At 43.1% G+C, this 17206-nt stretch overlaps 1 protein-coding gene across 7 annotated transcripts in view; it reads left to right on the top strand.

Moving 5' to 3' along the window:
- The window catches only part of LOC111865533 (high affinity cAMP-specific and IBMX-insensitive 3',5'-cyclic phosphodiesterase 8B), a 292551-nt gene that overhangs the window by 239620 nt on the left and 35725 nt on the right, over nt 1–17206 (top strand). For all 7 annotated transcript variants that reach the window (XM_023853639.2, XM_023853640.2, XM_023853641.2 and 4 more), the window contains 2 exons: nt 2085–2144; nt 3412–3469. In XM_023853639.2, the coding sequence (XP_023709407.1) occupies nt 2085–2144; nt 3412–3469 (118 nt within the window). The remainder of the gene's footprint in view (nt 1–2084; nt 2145–3411; nt 3470–17206) is intronic.

The raw sequence follows: 17206 nt of genomic DNA, 5'->3' as shown, positions 1-17206 counted from the left end.
AAAATTTCAAGCCATTTTGTGACAGTTCTTCTTCTGATTCTCTGAGATTCATTTAACTTGCAGTGCAACTTAAACACTAGGAAAATTTTTTTCCTTGGCACTACAGCCCCAGTGGGCCTAGGCCTACCTCCATGAACTTCTCCGTTCACTTCGGGTTTTCTAGATCTTACACATTTGGTAGGACTCCTTGGGCGGGTGATCAGCTCGTCACAAGGCCTCTACCTGTACACAAACACAGAAAAACGCACACAAACATCCATGCCCTGAGTGGGATTCGAACCCACGATCCCGGCTTCCGAGCGAGCGAAGACTGTATGACTAGGAAAATTATCTTTCTCTATTTCTCTTATTTTTATCGACATTCAATTAATGAAATTACTTCAAGTGTAGAGCTTCTGCCCTAACACATCTCTGTTCAATTTTCGTCTTCATTCCCCGGAATTTACACGACTGTTATTCACTGTACACTATTCCCTTCCTGTCTTCTGCCGTATCTGCGAGCGAGTGTTATTTTTTTCTGATGAAGCATTGACTTTCACCACTCCTGTATGCAGAGGCCAGTCTCTTCATTTTGTTCTCTATTGAATTCTGATATAAAGAGTAGCGAAAATAAATATTCCTGAATGAAAGGATATTCCAATTGAGACCCTTCCATTGTGTGCCTCACAATATTTCAATAATGTTGGCTGAAGAGACGTCAGGCGTGCGGTTAATTAATTCTAGGGGAATATCTGTTATGGCCACAAACCATATCTCGCATTGCTGAAATAAGCAGTCATCTCTTACACATTCTAACTAACGAACTGTGCATGTATGTTTCCACTTAAAATGACATAAAACTTTTATTCCGCTGTAGATATTTCTGGCCTGCTTTCTTAGTTTGTGTTCATGTGCATTTGAGCAAACTGGCTAATATTCATGACATCTGATATTATAGCTTATGGATCCGTTGCTAGACAACGACTGCGAAACAAACAAGACAAACAGCCGCTGCTAGGCAGCCACCAGCGCACCAATGGATTGGCGAGTAGGGATCACGTGGTAACACGAACAGACATGAACACAACAATGGTACACCAACATTGGAACGGTGTTTTCCATGTAAATATTATTCCCCTCTTGTATTATGCTCCTTCACTAAACCATCTTAATAATATTTGGAGAAGAATACAAATTATGATGGTCCTAATTATATAATTCTCTCTGATCTTTTGTTACTTAATCTCTCCTAGTTCCAAAGTTCGCCTTCTGAACTTTGTTCTCACAAACACTCTAATCTTACTCCTCAGAGCTAGAGAACACGTTTAAACCCATTAAAGACAACACCTGAACTCATTGTTTTACTGAAGTCGTGTGAGTAATCTGTTTAAATCCTGTGTTTTTTTTTTTTGTGATAATTCGTAACATGCTAGTGTTTGTGTGGGGGAAGGGCGTATTGCATTTGCCCAACTTCCAAGATGGGGGATCATTCTTCGTCGGCTACCCGAAACTTAGCCTCCTTTCATATTTGGAGGTCGGCTTCTCCACCAACAACCTCAGAACGAAAAACATTTGAGACACTAGGCCCCCTTTCACTTTTCCCTTTGCCTCACAGAACTGTGAGAGTTCGCTTATCTGGCGTGTGGAGGCCATTTCAGTTGTAAGACAGATATCCAGTTATAGCTCAGAAGAAGAAGAAGACGAAATTTGAAATAAATTAGGTTTAAATCTTAGAGTTAGTGAGCCGGGATAGCGCAGCCGGTATAGGGACTGGCTACGGGCTGGACGGCCGAGCGCTCGGCGTTCGATTCCCGGTAGGGTCAAGAGTTTTCTCTTCTCCACGTCGTCCAGACCGGCTCTGGGGCCAATCCCGCTTCCTATCCAATGGGTACCAGAGGCTGTTTCCTCAGGAGTAAATCGGCTGGAGCGTGAAGCTGACCGCTCACCTCCAACTAGTGCCGTGATAAAGAAATCGTGGATCTGCAAGTATACATCCACGCCCCCGTACGTCTTCATGGTGTAGTGCGTAATTAGTTAACTACAGGGAGAACTTTAACTTTTTTTTTTTTTAGAGTTTAAAATCGTGACTCATGCTTTTGTTTCAGGGCCCTTCGCGCTTTGAAGACGTCTCAGTACACAGTTGTTGTTGGAGTCGTACGGAAAGGGTGAGTGTCGCTCTTCTGCAGTACTTCCCCTACAGGATACAAACGAAACGAATCTACCGAATTGAGATTCATCTTATAAAGACGACTGTCCGAAACTCTTTCCATTTCTCAACATAACGTGTCCAGTTCATTTTACTTTCCTGTTTCACATTAGACATTTTATGGAACCCGAAGATTCGTTACCGTGTTCACAAGAGCCCTCCACTGGTCCCTATCCTGAGCCAGATCAATCGAATCCATACCATCCCATCCTATCTCTCTAAGATCCATTTTAATATTGTCCACCCACATACGCCTTGGTCTTCCCAATGGTCTCTTTCCTTCTGGCTTTCCCACCAATATCCTATATACATTCCTCGTCTCCCCCATTCGTGCTACATGCCCTGCCCACCTCATCCTCCTTAACTTGATCATTCTAATTATACTTGGAGAAGAATATAAGTTATGAAGCTCCACATTATGCAGTTTTCTCCAGTCTCCTGTCACTTCATCTCTCTTCGAACTAAGTATTATTCTCAACACCCTGTTCTCAAACACCCTCAGTCAGTGTTCCTCCCTTAATATCAGAGACCAAGTTTGACACACACACAGAATGCTTGAGTAGCTACAGAATTGGCGGAACTTTAAGAAGGGTTCAGTTCCATGAGTAAGTACGAGTAAATAAGTAAGTAAGTAAGTAAGTAAGTAAGTTACACATTAGGCACTGTTACAGCATTTCATGTGGAAGCAGAAACAAGAAAATTGATCTGGATTGAAGTTTATCTATGAGGATTACATTTTTCTGGCATATGTGTATGATTCCGTGTAGGATGGTCTACCTCATTCCACGGCGTAATATCCCAGTAGACAGTCATCTACAGCCACCGACTTAGGAATCCGAAATCTCACGAAGTTTGTCTAAGTAACAGGTTTTGCGAACTTCTTATATGCCAACTGTCTGGTAGAAAAACTGCGCTCTGGAGCTCAAGTGTTGAGATGGATTTTGACTATAGATTTCTCAGCGCCATGTGTCACTGAACTTAAATTAATTCTTTGGGGGAGAGGGGTTATTGCAGGCTGAGGCTATTTTGAAGTGCGTACGAGCAGGAGAGCCTCTCACTTACCTCGTTATTATGTTGCCGGAAATTAATTAAACACGCTTCTGTACTGATTTTTTTCCTTGGCCTTTTCGGATTGATGAAAATTCAGAAACAGTGGAACTTCTTTTCTTCATAAGACTCCTTGTGTAGGGGATTAATTATATTCTTGTGCGTTAATTTTCTTGCAGCACCTCCGAAAAAGAAGATTCAAGTATCGAACCGATGCTCAACATGGGATTCAACAGGGTGAGTGAATGACCGCTTATTTTATTTTAGTCCAGGTGAAAGCGGTAATTATGTGTAATTACCACGTGCTAACGTGAATAATGCGAAGGATTCAGAAATTGTTATTGCGCAGGGGTTTTCTGCAGTTACGTCTGACGCCCATTGTGTGAGGCATTTAAAAGAACAAATTCCGCGATTTTAGTCCGCAAGCGAACTATACCGACCGAGCGACCGCCGCTTGTCGCCGAAGCTAGTACCAACTTCAGCGGATAGAGGGTGTTGCGTGGTCAGCGCAACGAATCCCCACGGCCGTTAATTTCGGTTTTATAGACCGCAGCAGCTGGTTCCTTGAAATAGCTGCTCAGTTATCCTGACTAGGCTGAGAGGACCCCGTTCCAGACCAACTACTACTCATAAAATCTGGTAGCGCCGGGAATCGAACCCGGACCTCTTGCTCTGTAGCCAGGAACTGTGACCACTACACAGAGGCGGTCATTTTTAATGTACATGACGTTTCGAGAGCTGTTCTCCCATATTCATGTGGCTGTATGTCATTATACTGACAGATGTATTTTATTGTTCTCATTTTATATTACAGACTCGTGGTTTTACCAATTTTCTTCAGATTCAGCCCTCACCTCCTTTATAATAACACAGGAACACTCGGTACGTGGAAGTGGAAGCAAATTTACGTGGTAGTTCCCTTTTCTGGAAAACACCGGGTAACGCGATTGCATGTAACTGGAAATTGCATCTCAAATAGTAGCTGAGCGCTCTCAAATTATTCGGTCGGTATTGAGCATTTCCTTTTGTTCATGGTCGGTATATGAATTGTGAAATCTGAAAGTTCTCAATTCAGCAAAACTGGGACGTTTCTGTGGTAGACGTACTTTTCGGCTGGTCATTGCTAGCCTGCATGTCCAGTACATAACTTTGGCTCTTTTCTGTTATGAATGTCGGGGTCAGAAATATGGGTAAGTCAGAGGCATGAAGGGGTCAGAGACGCTCCGCTCTGGTAAACCGGCGTTGCCTTGGAAACGACACCTGTAGAGCAGGGATGAATCGAACGCAGTGAACAATACATCAACGTCAGTTTACAAAAGTAAACTTTATACTTTTTCAATTATGAAACTTCTCTACACGCAACGATGTGTGTGTATATATATGCACATAAGAATTACAATATATATCAGTAGTGAAATATCCCAATGTCTAAGCACCACTACATTTAAGAAAACAGGGCGAGTGCAAGAACCCCTTTTTAATAAAAATGGAGAGGTTTTCCATCACACAAACAAATGTTTTAAATTTAATACGCTTGTATTTTTTTTTTTTTTTTTTTGTATGTAATAGGTCACTAAGTCGGATCCTGCCCGATTTAACTAACAAATTTTCAGATATGTACTAGAATTTATAGAATTCCGACATCATTGTGTACTTCTCACGTATCGCCTGTCGAAGAACTGTCTGGGCCTAAGCATGTTCTGAGTGAAGCAATAAGAACATTTGCCTGTGTAGGGCGAAGTTTCGCCGCTTTTATTTGTAAACACCACAGAAAAATTATGAACACTGCAAGGTTACGAAAAGTCCTGGCGTGTGAATGATGTGTCAGCTTCACGTTTCGGCCATTGGACCAGGAACTCCATACGACCGAGAGTGCGGGCGAATTGGACTGCCTTACTGACAGAGTTGTCATCTCCTTTAATACGTTATGAGGTTGCGTGACATCCAAAGCTGAATGTACGATTTGAGTGAAAACATATTTTAACCTTCCCTTTGTCATTTGACTTGGCTAGGCAGAGAGTACTGGTAATTACACCGAATAACCGAAATTTAAATAATAGTAATAGTCGCAGGCAAAGGAAGAAGAGAAAGAAGCGCAGGGCCAGCTTAAGCCAAAATTCCTTTCCTCCCCCCCCAGGCAATGAAAAATTTCTCCGACCATTCTCAGGTAAATACAAATCAAATTTCTTTTAATTTCATCAAGATTAATAAAACGAAAGTACCAGATATGAGACGAAAATCATCACTGGGTTCGCAATTCTTAGCAGGTTTGTGTGTATGTGTAAATTGCTGACAATTAATAATCACGATGTTGGGAAAAAAAACGATCAGCAGAAGTTACATTTTTAATTAACAGAAATGAGGAAGATAAAGGAAGAGGGTTAAAACGTGCCGCCCCAGGTTGCCTCTTCGTTCGCTTGCACTGCCTTTCAGAAGCGAATTCGTAATCGAAGGATAAAGGAGTGGATCAAAAGAAGATGAGAACTGGATGTTCACATAATTCGCATGGAACATAAAAGGATGCTCCTAGACAGAGCTTCTAAAGGAAGCTTCAACGTAAGACAGACGTGCAGCGTTCAAACGAAAATGAATGGATTACGCAGAGGCAGAGAAGGGGGGGGGGAAGGGGGCGCACGTGGAACGTAAGAGGATTCTTGGGATATTCGGAAACAGAGCTCCAGAAGGATAAGGCAATTTTGACGGCCGAAGAAACTGTGTAGTTACAGAGTGACGGATAGGTTACCAGTGCCCTTAGACCGGCTTTTTTTCTTGTGATGTTCATCGTGGGTTTGCCCACGTGGGCAAATCCACGATGTCGTGGTTGAAACCCCTTTTTTCCATTCATTTCTACCAGGGAATCTGACCTTGAAGGTTTTATCATAAACATGTTTCGGTATCATTTTGTCAGACCCATCTGTAGGATGGGTTCCTTCTCCATGTCCAAAACCTTCAGATTTGTGTTTCCATTGGTCATTGCAATCTAGTCTGTAATTTCCTGCCTTGGCCTCCGCTTCCACCTGCAGGTGTAGTGGGGGGAGTCCAAGGAGCACTTCCATTGCAGTTGTTGGAGCAGACCATTCTTTGAAGTTTGCTAAGTTCCGCTTGACCTGTTTTGAGTTTAACTAGTGATGGAGATCTATGAGGTCACCACCCATAGCGCCCCATACAGGTGGAAGGCATAAATACAACGGGGTGCTGCCTGGTGTACCGAGGGGATCATTCAGGACACTGTCTAAATTCCACCCCAGTGCCACGCAGCCCTCGGCATAATGCCTCACATCTTGGTTTAGATTGTTCGGTCCTGTTGAGAATATACCCTCACAAGCATCCAGGACCTAAAATATACGTTCGGGGGAGGGGTATCCCAGGTGAGCAGTGGGGTTGCAATACTAGCTAGCCATGCGGTTACGACCAGAGTAAACCGCATGAGAGAATCCCCCCCCCCCTGGGGGTGGAAAAACCACCCCACATTCCCACCTGTCTACATGGGTTGGTTAAACCGTTTTAGAGTGTTGAGCCCGAAGATTTGAGGCACCTTAACAGTACTCTAGGAAGACACCTCAATTCCTTGAAGCTACCCCCATACTACGATGTAGTGCTGTCCCGCATTCGTCCCAGGCTAACCGCAGTAATACCTGAGAGCCGTAGTGCCCCCCGTGTAAGGCTCCGGTCGTTAGACGCCATTGTATTCATGGGAACTTAGCCGCCAGTCCCGGGTTGTCATACTGACCCAGACCCCGATACTGACTTGTCCAGCGGGACCACAAGGAAGTGTACCAAACCTGTTTCCCTACGCACCTTCTGGTCCATGATGCGCCCCCACCAATTTGGCCAACCTCATTGAGGATGACGTCATTACTGCCTATAACGAATGACCCTAATATGCCATAGTTACTCCCGCCAATGCCCAGGAAGTAACCTGGTACTCATTTCTGTTAGAGGCTGAGTCGACCCCAGGACCATAGTGCGGATGGTAGGATTAGGTAAATTGAAAAATTCAGTGACCTCATCGAGAATCGACCCCGCCTCAACCAACTACGCTACTGCGTGCTCCCAGAATACAGACTTATAAATCTGAAGGGTGAGGAAGATATGAATTTGGAATTTATGGGAACGCCTGATCGCTTCCGTACCCGTTAGTAGCTGTAAAGTTTCGGCCACACAGAGCGCTACGCTATGTTCGCTACGTACGCTGTGTACACTCTGCGACGCAGGTAACATAGGGAACATAGCGTACGTAGCGTACAGAAGTCTGTGTGGCCAGTCACATTGGCAATAAAGGAAGATATTTTTCTGTTCGCATAGCGAACATAGCGTACGTAGCGCTCTGTGTGGCCGAACCTTAAGCAGAGTTCGGGATCCTGGAACAGAGCCCGCTCGGAACTGCAGCTTCCAGAAGGGTTACAGCCTCCTGTCCCATCCACTGGCTTAGTTTAAAATGTAGGAGGTTTCCAGAAAGTACATCTCCCAATTAACTGCCGCTGCTGAGCTGCTTGAGACTTTAAATCCCAAACTGAGCTCTTGAGAGCATCATGATCAATAGTGGCGAAAGCGTGGGTCTGTACAACGCCCCCTCAGAAGTCATGTGCGCTTTCTACTCGCAGATATCGTGCTTCCAAAGCTGTACCGCTTTGCTCGAAACTCACAGTTTTACAGGAAGTAGGCGTGTTTGTGTCCTAACAGCTAGAATGGGCTTCTCAGTGCAAGAATATGACCATCCACCCTATCTCGTCTTGTAACATAAGGATTACATTAGTAATTACTCTCAACTAATATAATAATCGGCCACATTTTCTTCAGTGTACTATCTTGTATATTCTTTAAGTGCTGATAATATTTTGATGAGGATATTTTCAGTGTAATAGACTAAAGACAGGAGGCGGTTTACAGTTGATTGTACATTTTATACGTGGGAGATAGCGTCAAACATCGGCTTCAGCACAGCATTCGATGACATGTCGGACTGGAAAAGAAAGCGCGAAAAAGCAGGGACAGTTACTAATCCGAAAACTAAAAACTAAACTCCGTGGTTTTAGTCCGCAAGTGAACTATACCGACCGATCGACCGCCGCTTGTCTGCGAAGTGAGTGCCAAATTTAGCCGATAGAGGGTGTCGCGTGGTCAGCGCAACGAATCCCCACGGCCGTTAATTTCGGTTTTCTAGACCGGAGCTGCTATTTCCTTGAAATAGCTCCTCATTAATCCTCACGAGGCTGAGTGGACCCCGTTCCAGGCCCTCTGCTTCTCAGAAAATCTGGTAGCGCCGTGAATCGAACCAGGACCTCTGGATTTGTAGCCACTAGACCACAGAGCGGGTGTTACTAATACGAAACTTTATAAGAGATGAGACCTCCCGTGGAATTCACAGCGCGAGCCGTCCCCGTATTCGTGAATGGAAAGAATTATTAATTTAATTTCACAGAAACTTGTTTAAAAGTTTGTCTTTTATGTACAAAGGACGAAGTTTAGGAAGGTTACGTAAATTTCCCTGTCACTATTTTTCTTTTCTTCTCTTTTGCATTGCAGCGGAAGCCGTGAAGCCAAACACGAACAGCTCTAATTAATAGAACAATAATTAAGTTTTTGCCTGTCACAGTGGTCGCGCTGACTGGGATCGTGGTTTCGAACGCTGCTCGAAGTATAGGTATATTTCACCGTTTGTTCTGTGTTTTGTTGTCCTGCGTAGGCAGAAGTCTTGCGACGGGTTAATCTTCTATCAAGGAGTTCTGCTAACGTCTTCAAGATTCATAGTTTCAGGTTAATTCTGGATGAGAAGCCGGCAGGAGACCTAACCCGCCAAGAAGAACACAAAGACAACATAGATTTATGACGTTTGTTGGCAAGGGTGGACCTAACTCTTTGCTTAGAAGTCTCTGCACATCTTGGAGGCTGTGAGCGTACTCACAGGGACGTGATATACTGGATATGTCACAGGAAAAATAGGTCCATGTGATTTGAATAGCGTTCAGAGAGTCTAATTCATGTTGATACCGTTGAGTTACATTTCAGTAAATATTTACTCATTCTTTATAAAGCTCTTCGAATGTCTGGCAGTTTAGATGAAGAATGTTTGTCTTTTTTTTCTAGTGGTACAACAGACATAATGCTTTGAGTGTCATATAAGAGATCGAAGATTACGAACCGCTTCGAGGGAAGGCATGACACTTGCATCAGAAACCCGTTTATGTAAGTGTGCGTTTGCACCAAGGACTCAACTTTTCAAGTGCTGATTGCCCATCTCAGTTTCGTTGATTTGTAAACATTTAATGAATTAAGCTATCACTGTGTAAAGTCCTGGCGACAAATAATGGAAAATGTTTTAACGAATATGCTCATCGCTAAACAACGGCTCTGTAAACACGTTTCCGTGGAGACACATTCTTGGAAGCAAACCATCGCTGAGTGATAAAGAGACATTTCCTTGGATACGAGATGCAAAGATGTTTTCTCTGTCGGTCCGTCCCGACATTATATAACAGGAGATCAGAAGAAGATAGTGGTGGAGATCAGATCAGAATAGAGAGTCCAGTTAGAGTGGACGCAGGCCAGATCAGAACAGTGATTCCTAGGCAGAGAAGGAAGAAGGGTTCGGCTGAAGATTTTTTATGAGTTATTGTGATTACGAGTGATTGTACAGGAAGTGACCAATAAATCCAATTACCAACCCGAACCCCATATTAATAGTCACGCCCAATATACACGTGACAGTATGTATGAAGTCACATTCGTTAGAAATTAATGACAGTGAGAACAGTCCGTTTCTCTTGAAGTTTCATATGATATATCTGTTTAAAGATTAAAGTACAAAGAGGTGTTACAGAAAATTGGCCTCATTAGCGCCCAAATAAGTTGTGACCACTCTGTGTACATTTACAGTGAGTTTTCTAGACAGCTCTTCCGTGAAGTGACGTTACGCTTGTGGATAGACCCCGGTATGGCGGCGGGGACTCTTCTTTCGTCTGCATACGTACATGCCATAATATCTCATTGTATTACTGTTGTCTCGTACCTATGTTCTGTTGCATTGGAATTTACAACTTAATGCTATAATTAAACCACTTTAAATTTGCAGACAATAAAATTATATTTAATGCAGCAAATGAGAGGCTTCCCATTAATTTCAGGAGGCATTACACCGGTGTGGTTATGATATTTAGTCATACATTAGGGCAGCGCCATAGCTCAAGCGGTTAGTTTCTGGCCTCCCACCGCGGCTGCCCGGGTTCGATCCTGGGTCTGATCAAGTGGGATTTGTGGTGGACAAAGTAGCACTGGGGCAGGTTTTCTCCGAGTACTTCGGTTTCCCCTGCCAATCTTCATTCCATCACATTCTCCACAATCACCCTCACCTATCATCTGGGGCTGGTACAATAGGCCAGAAGTGGCTGCAGTACAAGGGACTTGTACCACCCCACTAGCAAAAGAAATAATAGTCATACATTAACCTGAGTCACTTGTTTGTTCCAGCAGTTCTTCTGTCTAATGCACCTGTGAGTTTGAAAGTAGGAGGTTATAATTAATAAACTGTTGGGCTCGGAGACATAGGTACGGGGTTGCCGTGCGGTTTCCACTGGCCATCGGTCCGATTCTGACCTGGGAAACACTGTCATATTAAGTTCATTTGACTGGAAAACGACATGCAAATAAAGCGAAAGCAGAAGACGAGAAATAGCCTGCCAAAAGTGGTGCAACGAGACAGTGGCGTATACTAATAACTGGGCTGGATCTTATCAATCATTCATGCTAAACAAATACTGTAGGTCACACAGCCAAACAAATAATCGATTACGAATTCGAATGCCGACGAGAGCGAGGAGTTTTGGAATAAATAAAATAGTAAAAAAGGTAAAAAATAAAACTGTCCCTGTAACAGGCAGTGAAGTTCCGTAGGGTTGTGAGACGTCAAGGCTCCAACATCTTCTCTACAGTCGGCTCACAGTTGGCTGTGAGGTCAACATTATGTGCCGGCCGCTCTTTACTCTCCAGGAAGATTCCTGTTAACTCATTTCTGTTAAAGGATGAGTCCACCCCAGGGCCATAATGCGGCTTGAAGAATTAAGTCAATTGAAAGAAATCCATCTCATCTGGTCTGGAACCCGCGACCTTCCGGCTTGTAGCATAGTACCCCAACCAACTACGCTACAGCAAATAGTGTATTTACTAAATTTTTACTAAGCTGTAGCAACCGCAGTGGTTGTGACGGGACACGTAACACGCACGGAGATGAAAATGGGCACAGTGTTTTGGTCGGGTAGTCTGAAAGGAAGATACCAATTGGGAGACCTAGATGCTGATGGAAGGATAATATTAATATAAATTTTAGAGTGTGTTCAATGTTAGATTCTTCTGGACACAGTGATCAACACCCGATCCAAAAGAAGGGAGAAGAATATCTTAATTGGTCAACTGACTACTCTTTTCTGAAAATGGTTCTGCTTCTTTGAGTTAGGTGGCTGTGAGGCGGTCGCCGAAACTTTGGCCCTTTTCACTCGACGAATATCTATGTTATGTTCATAGAGTTTTAAAATCAGGTCTGCTAAATTTCCAGGTCATTAATCAGAGCACAAAGAGGACAGATAACTATTAAAATACATTGCATCCCAGTGCTGCAAAATGTTCTCCATTTGTTTAAAATGAATTCCGTTGGTTTTATCGTGATGTGTGCTCCAAATTAAAACCGAACAAAGTTCAACAATGTGCATTCATACGAATTTCCATGCATTTTAAGCATTCTGTTGTTCTCTTTATATTGCCAGTACATTACAATCTAACTGACAGGTTCAGAGAGCTTAACGCTTAACACTGCTCTGTTTATTGGGCATTTAGCCGCGCGTGCAGTGACCGGACGGTCATCATTTGTATGTTGATGTTTACGTCATATTTTATGTGGTTTTTGTATCTTTCTCACACGTTTTTATGCATCTTTCTGCCACCACTGCCACTATCACTACTACTACTACTACTACTACTACTACTACTACCACCACTACCACTACTACTACTGCTGCCCCTGCGTCTACTAGTGCTACTAATGCTACCACCACCGCCGCCGCCATCACCATTGTGGGTACTTGCACAACAACAAAAACTCCGTGACCTCTAGTCCGCAAGCGAACTATACCGACCTAGCTACTGCCGCTACTGCTACTTTTGCGGATAGAGGGTGTCGCGTGGTCAGCGCAACGAATCCCCACGGCCGTTAATCTCGGTTTTCTAGACCGGAGCCGCTATTTCCTTGAAATAGCTTCTCTGTTATCTTCACGAGGCTGAGTGTACTCCGTTTCATACCCACTACTTCTCAGAAAATCTTGTTCCGCTGGGAATCGAACCAGGACCTCTGACCACTAGACCACGCCTTTCCAAAATGTGGAGGCGCTCTATTCATCCAGGGGCATGCATCACAAGGCAACTGTTGTAACCGTTCATCATAATTTGGTGGACTATTTTGTATTAATTAAAACTATATTAAGTTAATATCAAGAAAATACAAAGAGAATCCGGCAGATAGCCAACTCTTACACGCAGAAGTGACATAGTTCAAGTTTTGCTATGTGGACAGGAAGTAACATCTGGTACTTTCTTGGAATTCTGGCAGTTTCAGCAAAGTCGGAAAGTCTTTGAGAATTTGAGAGCTGACAGCTTGGAACAGCTATAACTTAGAAGTGGGAGGGCCGGAGCCTCATCCCCTGATCGTAATGCATCAAGTCGCTGTCAACCTTAGCGTCGGGTCAGCAACTGCCAGAATCACATAGCAAAGCAACATGATTGGAAATTGACAAATTTAGGGAAACTCCTAGTTTGAAAACTTAACCAATGGCAAAAGTGGAGGAGTGGATTTCTCCTTGAGTCTGTGGTTCGTGGACCTCAGTATTCAGAGAGAGGACATTCCACCTCAAGGAGTCTTCATCCAACTTTCGGCCAAGTCAGACACAAATTACAACTACGTCCCTTCAGTAAAAGTATCATAAGTTAAAATCGAAATAAGTGTTACTAATAGATTCCGTTGTATTCAGTGAGCGGAAGTGAATTAAGTGCAAAAGTCTGAAGAGGTGTATGTGATTGTAGTGTAAGAATCTTCCTGCCCTGCCCGAGCCAGACCCGTAAAAGACCCCGGGATAAGAACTCATCTCTACCAATTACCGAACAGAACCCAGATACTCCCATCTTTCCCTACTTGCGAGACACTTAATGGTAGTACCGAAACCGAACTCTCGCCTACCAGCACCAACAACCACAATTCTCCTCCCTTCTCACCTAACTTCTCGCCTTCCGCGAGGAGGAGGAGGGCAGTAACTCCAGTGGAGGTGTCCAGAAAGAGGTGCAGGTGAATCGCAGCACAAGGAAGGAGAGGACCCGGATAAGTGGAGACCAACATAAAGGGCCCAACGAAGTGAGCGGTTAGACTGTGTCACTGTGTAGTGTAGTAACATGTCCGGCTACGAATGGCTTGTCGCAGTTGCTTCATGTAAGGCAAATAAGTTCAATGATTACATCCAATCGTTGTGCCATAGCACATGTTAAATCTTTCCCATGTCCCTCTGCTGTACGAGAATTTCTTAAGGGGCTGACTACTTCAAATTCTACTGTTGTGGTCGTTCACGATACTATTAAATGGAATGTCATCTCAGCAGAAAAAAACACACACAGAGTCCAGGAAAATCTCGTCACTGTCAATTTTCTGCAACATTTCCTCACAAAGTCTCTTCTACATTTACGGTTGGCTGGTCTGATGTGCTGCCACAACTGCAGTTTTGTACGCACGTAAACATGAACGTTTGTGTGCAACGCCATGAACTGCGTAGTGGGGAAGGTGCAGTTGCCTGCTTCATGTGCAATCATCTAGCGCTGTTACACAGAAAAGCTTTTCTCATGAGCTCCTCCTCTTCGTTTGATATCTATGGGCGTCTTTACAGCACTTCAGTTTCACTCAAACGTCTGTCCCATTCCTAATGGAATATTAGCTAGGTGACCGCCTCTGTGGTCTAGTATTCAGAGATCCTTCTTATAGATCCAGAGGTCCCGGGTTCGATTCCCGGCGATACCAGATTTTCTGAGAATTAGTGGGTCTGTAGTGGGGTCCACTCAGCCTCGTGAGGATAATTGAGGAGCTACTTGAATAAAAAAAGTAGCGACTCCGGTCTAGAAAACCGAAATTAACGGCCGTGTGGATTTGTTGCGGTGACCACGCGACACCCTCTATCCGCTAAAGCTGGCACTAACTTCACAGACAAGCGGCGGTCTCTTGGTCGGTTTAGTTCGCTTGCGGACTAAAACCACGGAGTTTGTTTTTTATAGTAGCTTGGTGCTGAACATGCGTGTACAAATCGAAACTTAACATCAGAACTAAATATGTGTACCGGATCTCAACGCCGCGAACCATGAACCTCAGACCACCTTCTGCTAAACTGTGGTCATGACTACTAGTGACTGAAGGGGATGGCGCCTGCCCAGGCATTGATGCAACTTACTTACCTACTCATTAAGCTGGGCCCTACTTGAGGATCTGCCAATTCTGCAGCTACTCAAAGAATTTCATAGCATTTTATGGAACCCGAAGGTTCATTACTTTTTTCACAAGAGCCCTCCACTGGTCCCTAACCTGTGCCAGATCGATGCAGTCCATACCACCCAATCCTATATCACTAAGATTCATTTTAATATTCTCCGCCTATCTATGTCTTCTTCTTCCTAGTGGTTTCTTTCCTTCTGGATTTCCCACCATTATACTATATCCATTCCTCTTCTCCACCACTCGTGCTACATGCCCTGCCCATCTCATTCTTCTTGACTTGATCATTCTAATTATACTTGGAGAAGAGTACAAGTTATGAAGCTCCTCATTATGCAGTTTTCTCCACCCTCCTGTCACTTCATCCCTCTGCGGTCCAAATATTCTCCTCAACACCCTGTTCTCAAACATCCTCAGGCTATGTTCTTTCCTTAATATCAGAAACCAAGTTTCACACCCATATAGAACCACAGGTAACATTATAGTTTTGTGTAATTTAATATTTATATTTTTGGACAGCAGACGAGAAGACAAAAGGTTCTGGACTGAATGGTAGCAAGCATTACCCGAGTTCATTCTCCTCATAATTTCCTCCTGAATCAGGTTTTGATTTGTTATCGTTGTTCTAAACATATACAGAAATTGGAACTTAAGCTACTGAACAGAGAGATTATTTCCTCTGTGTAAGGACTATTTTCCCTTATATAATTTTCTTTCCACACCGTTCTTGGACACACTGTATCTCTTACATCATATTGATCGTGAGCCATATACTCTTGTCATCGTTCATAAAACATTTCCGGGCTATCAGTCGTGTCAGTTGGTTAAAAGTTACCTGCCTTTTCCACATTTTCCAGTTTGTAACAGCAAGTAAGGAAGCAGAAAAACTTAAACTTCCTAGTGTTCGGGATCCTTGGAAAGAGTAAACTGTATTCGTCCATTCACTCACTCACTCACTCACCCATACAGCGAGAAATTTCTTTCTCTTTCTGACCCACGTAAATACCATGGATTCATCTCCCTCTTCCACGTTTTGCAGGTTAGAAAACCGAGATTAACGGCTGGGGGGATCCCTTGCGCTGACCACGCGACACCCTCTATCCGCTAAAGTTGGCACTAACTTCGCCGACAAATGGCGGTCGCTCGGTCGGTATAGTTCGGATGCGGACTACAGGCCACGGAGTTCGTTTTGTCCAGTGAATATAATACATTTTCTCATGACGAGTACTTCGGAAATATGAATTTGTAATACGAAGTAATCATAATCTTACGTGTATATATATATATTTGTGGATAATACATTTAAATTTGTATATATGTAACTACAGGTTTATACTCGACGCGTTGTTATAATCTAAAGCGTCTCAGCCATGTTCAGTGTTTACCCAGCTCAAACAATCATCTGGAGCCGTATATCTTAAGTACATAAATTTATTTCTGTTTTTCTCAAGTCTTCCTGGAGAAAGTCGAGATACGAATAATTTGCCAAAATAGTCCCGAATCTCTTCCGATTCATCGTTCATAATCATCCTGTAATTTATTCGAAGTTTCATAACCGCCCCAGGTGGTCCCATAGTGAAATCACGAAGCAACTAACTACCCTCCATGGTGCAGGGTCTTCTCTCCAGTGTCAATACGTACTCAAATGGTCAGGATATTGGACTTGGTTTATAGAATCTAAATATTCTTCACCGTGTTTACAAGACGCAACCATTGGACCATATCCTGAGGCAGCTGAATCCAATCCTTTCTTTAAGATATATTTCAGCGTTATCTTTCTTGAGGTTTTCCGAATACAAATTTGTATGCATCTCATTCCCCCATCCGTGCTACATGCCTGCCCCATCTTAACCTTCTTAATCCAATCACTCTAACAATATCAGCTGAAAAGCACAAATTAAAACGGTCCTTATTATGTAATTTTTTCTATCATTCTCGTAGTTTATCTCTCGTTGGTTCAGTTATTCTCCTCTGCATTTTGTTATCAAGCAGTTGCCCGCAGTCTATAATCCTCATGCAGAATGATACACCAAGGTCATCACATATACAAGACAGATTTGTGTGTTCGCAGTGTCCACTTAACAGGTGCGTTCGGCTGAAACAGTCGTGAGTGAAAGAGGCTGATTTAAGATGTGATGAAGTGTTCTCTTATAAGAAAAAAAACTGGCCCTTCAGTGTTCTCTGTTACTATATAAACTAAATGATAATTAAATTTATGTAGATTGTTTCATATGTGCTTACATTCCCATTGTAGTAGAGCATTGTATTAAAAGAACAAAATAAAAACAATTTTAACGCAGTGTAAGCACAATGAAGACCCCTCTAATTCTCCTCCTCATTATTATTATTATTCTGTGTGTCTATGTATATGTATTTTCCTTTCTCGCCACAAATGGAATGACTATTGGAAATGTACTTATTTTAGTTTCTCGCCTGTTAAATTTAACTTCAAATTTTCTTGAAAT

The sequence above is a fragment of the Cryptotermes secundus genome, unplaced genomic scaffold (assembly GCF_002891405.2).
Source record: "Cryptotermes secundus unplaced genomic scaffold, Csec_1.0 scaffold722, whole genome shotgun sequence".
NCBI lineage: Eukaryota > Metazoa > Arthropoda > Insecta > Blattodea > Kalotermitidae > Cryptotermes > Cryptotermes secundus.
Note: the sequence above shows the minus strand (reverse complement) of the source record. Positions and strands in the feature narration are given on the sequence as shown.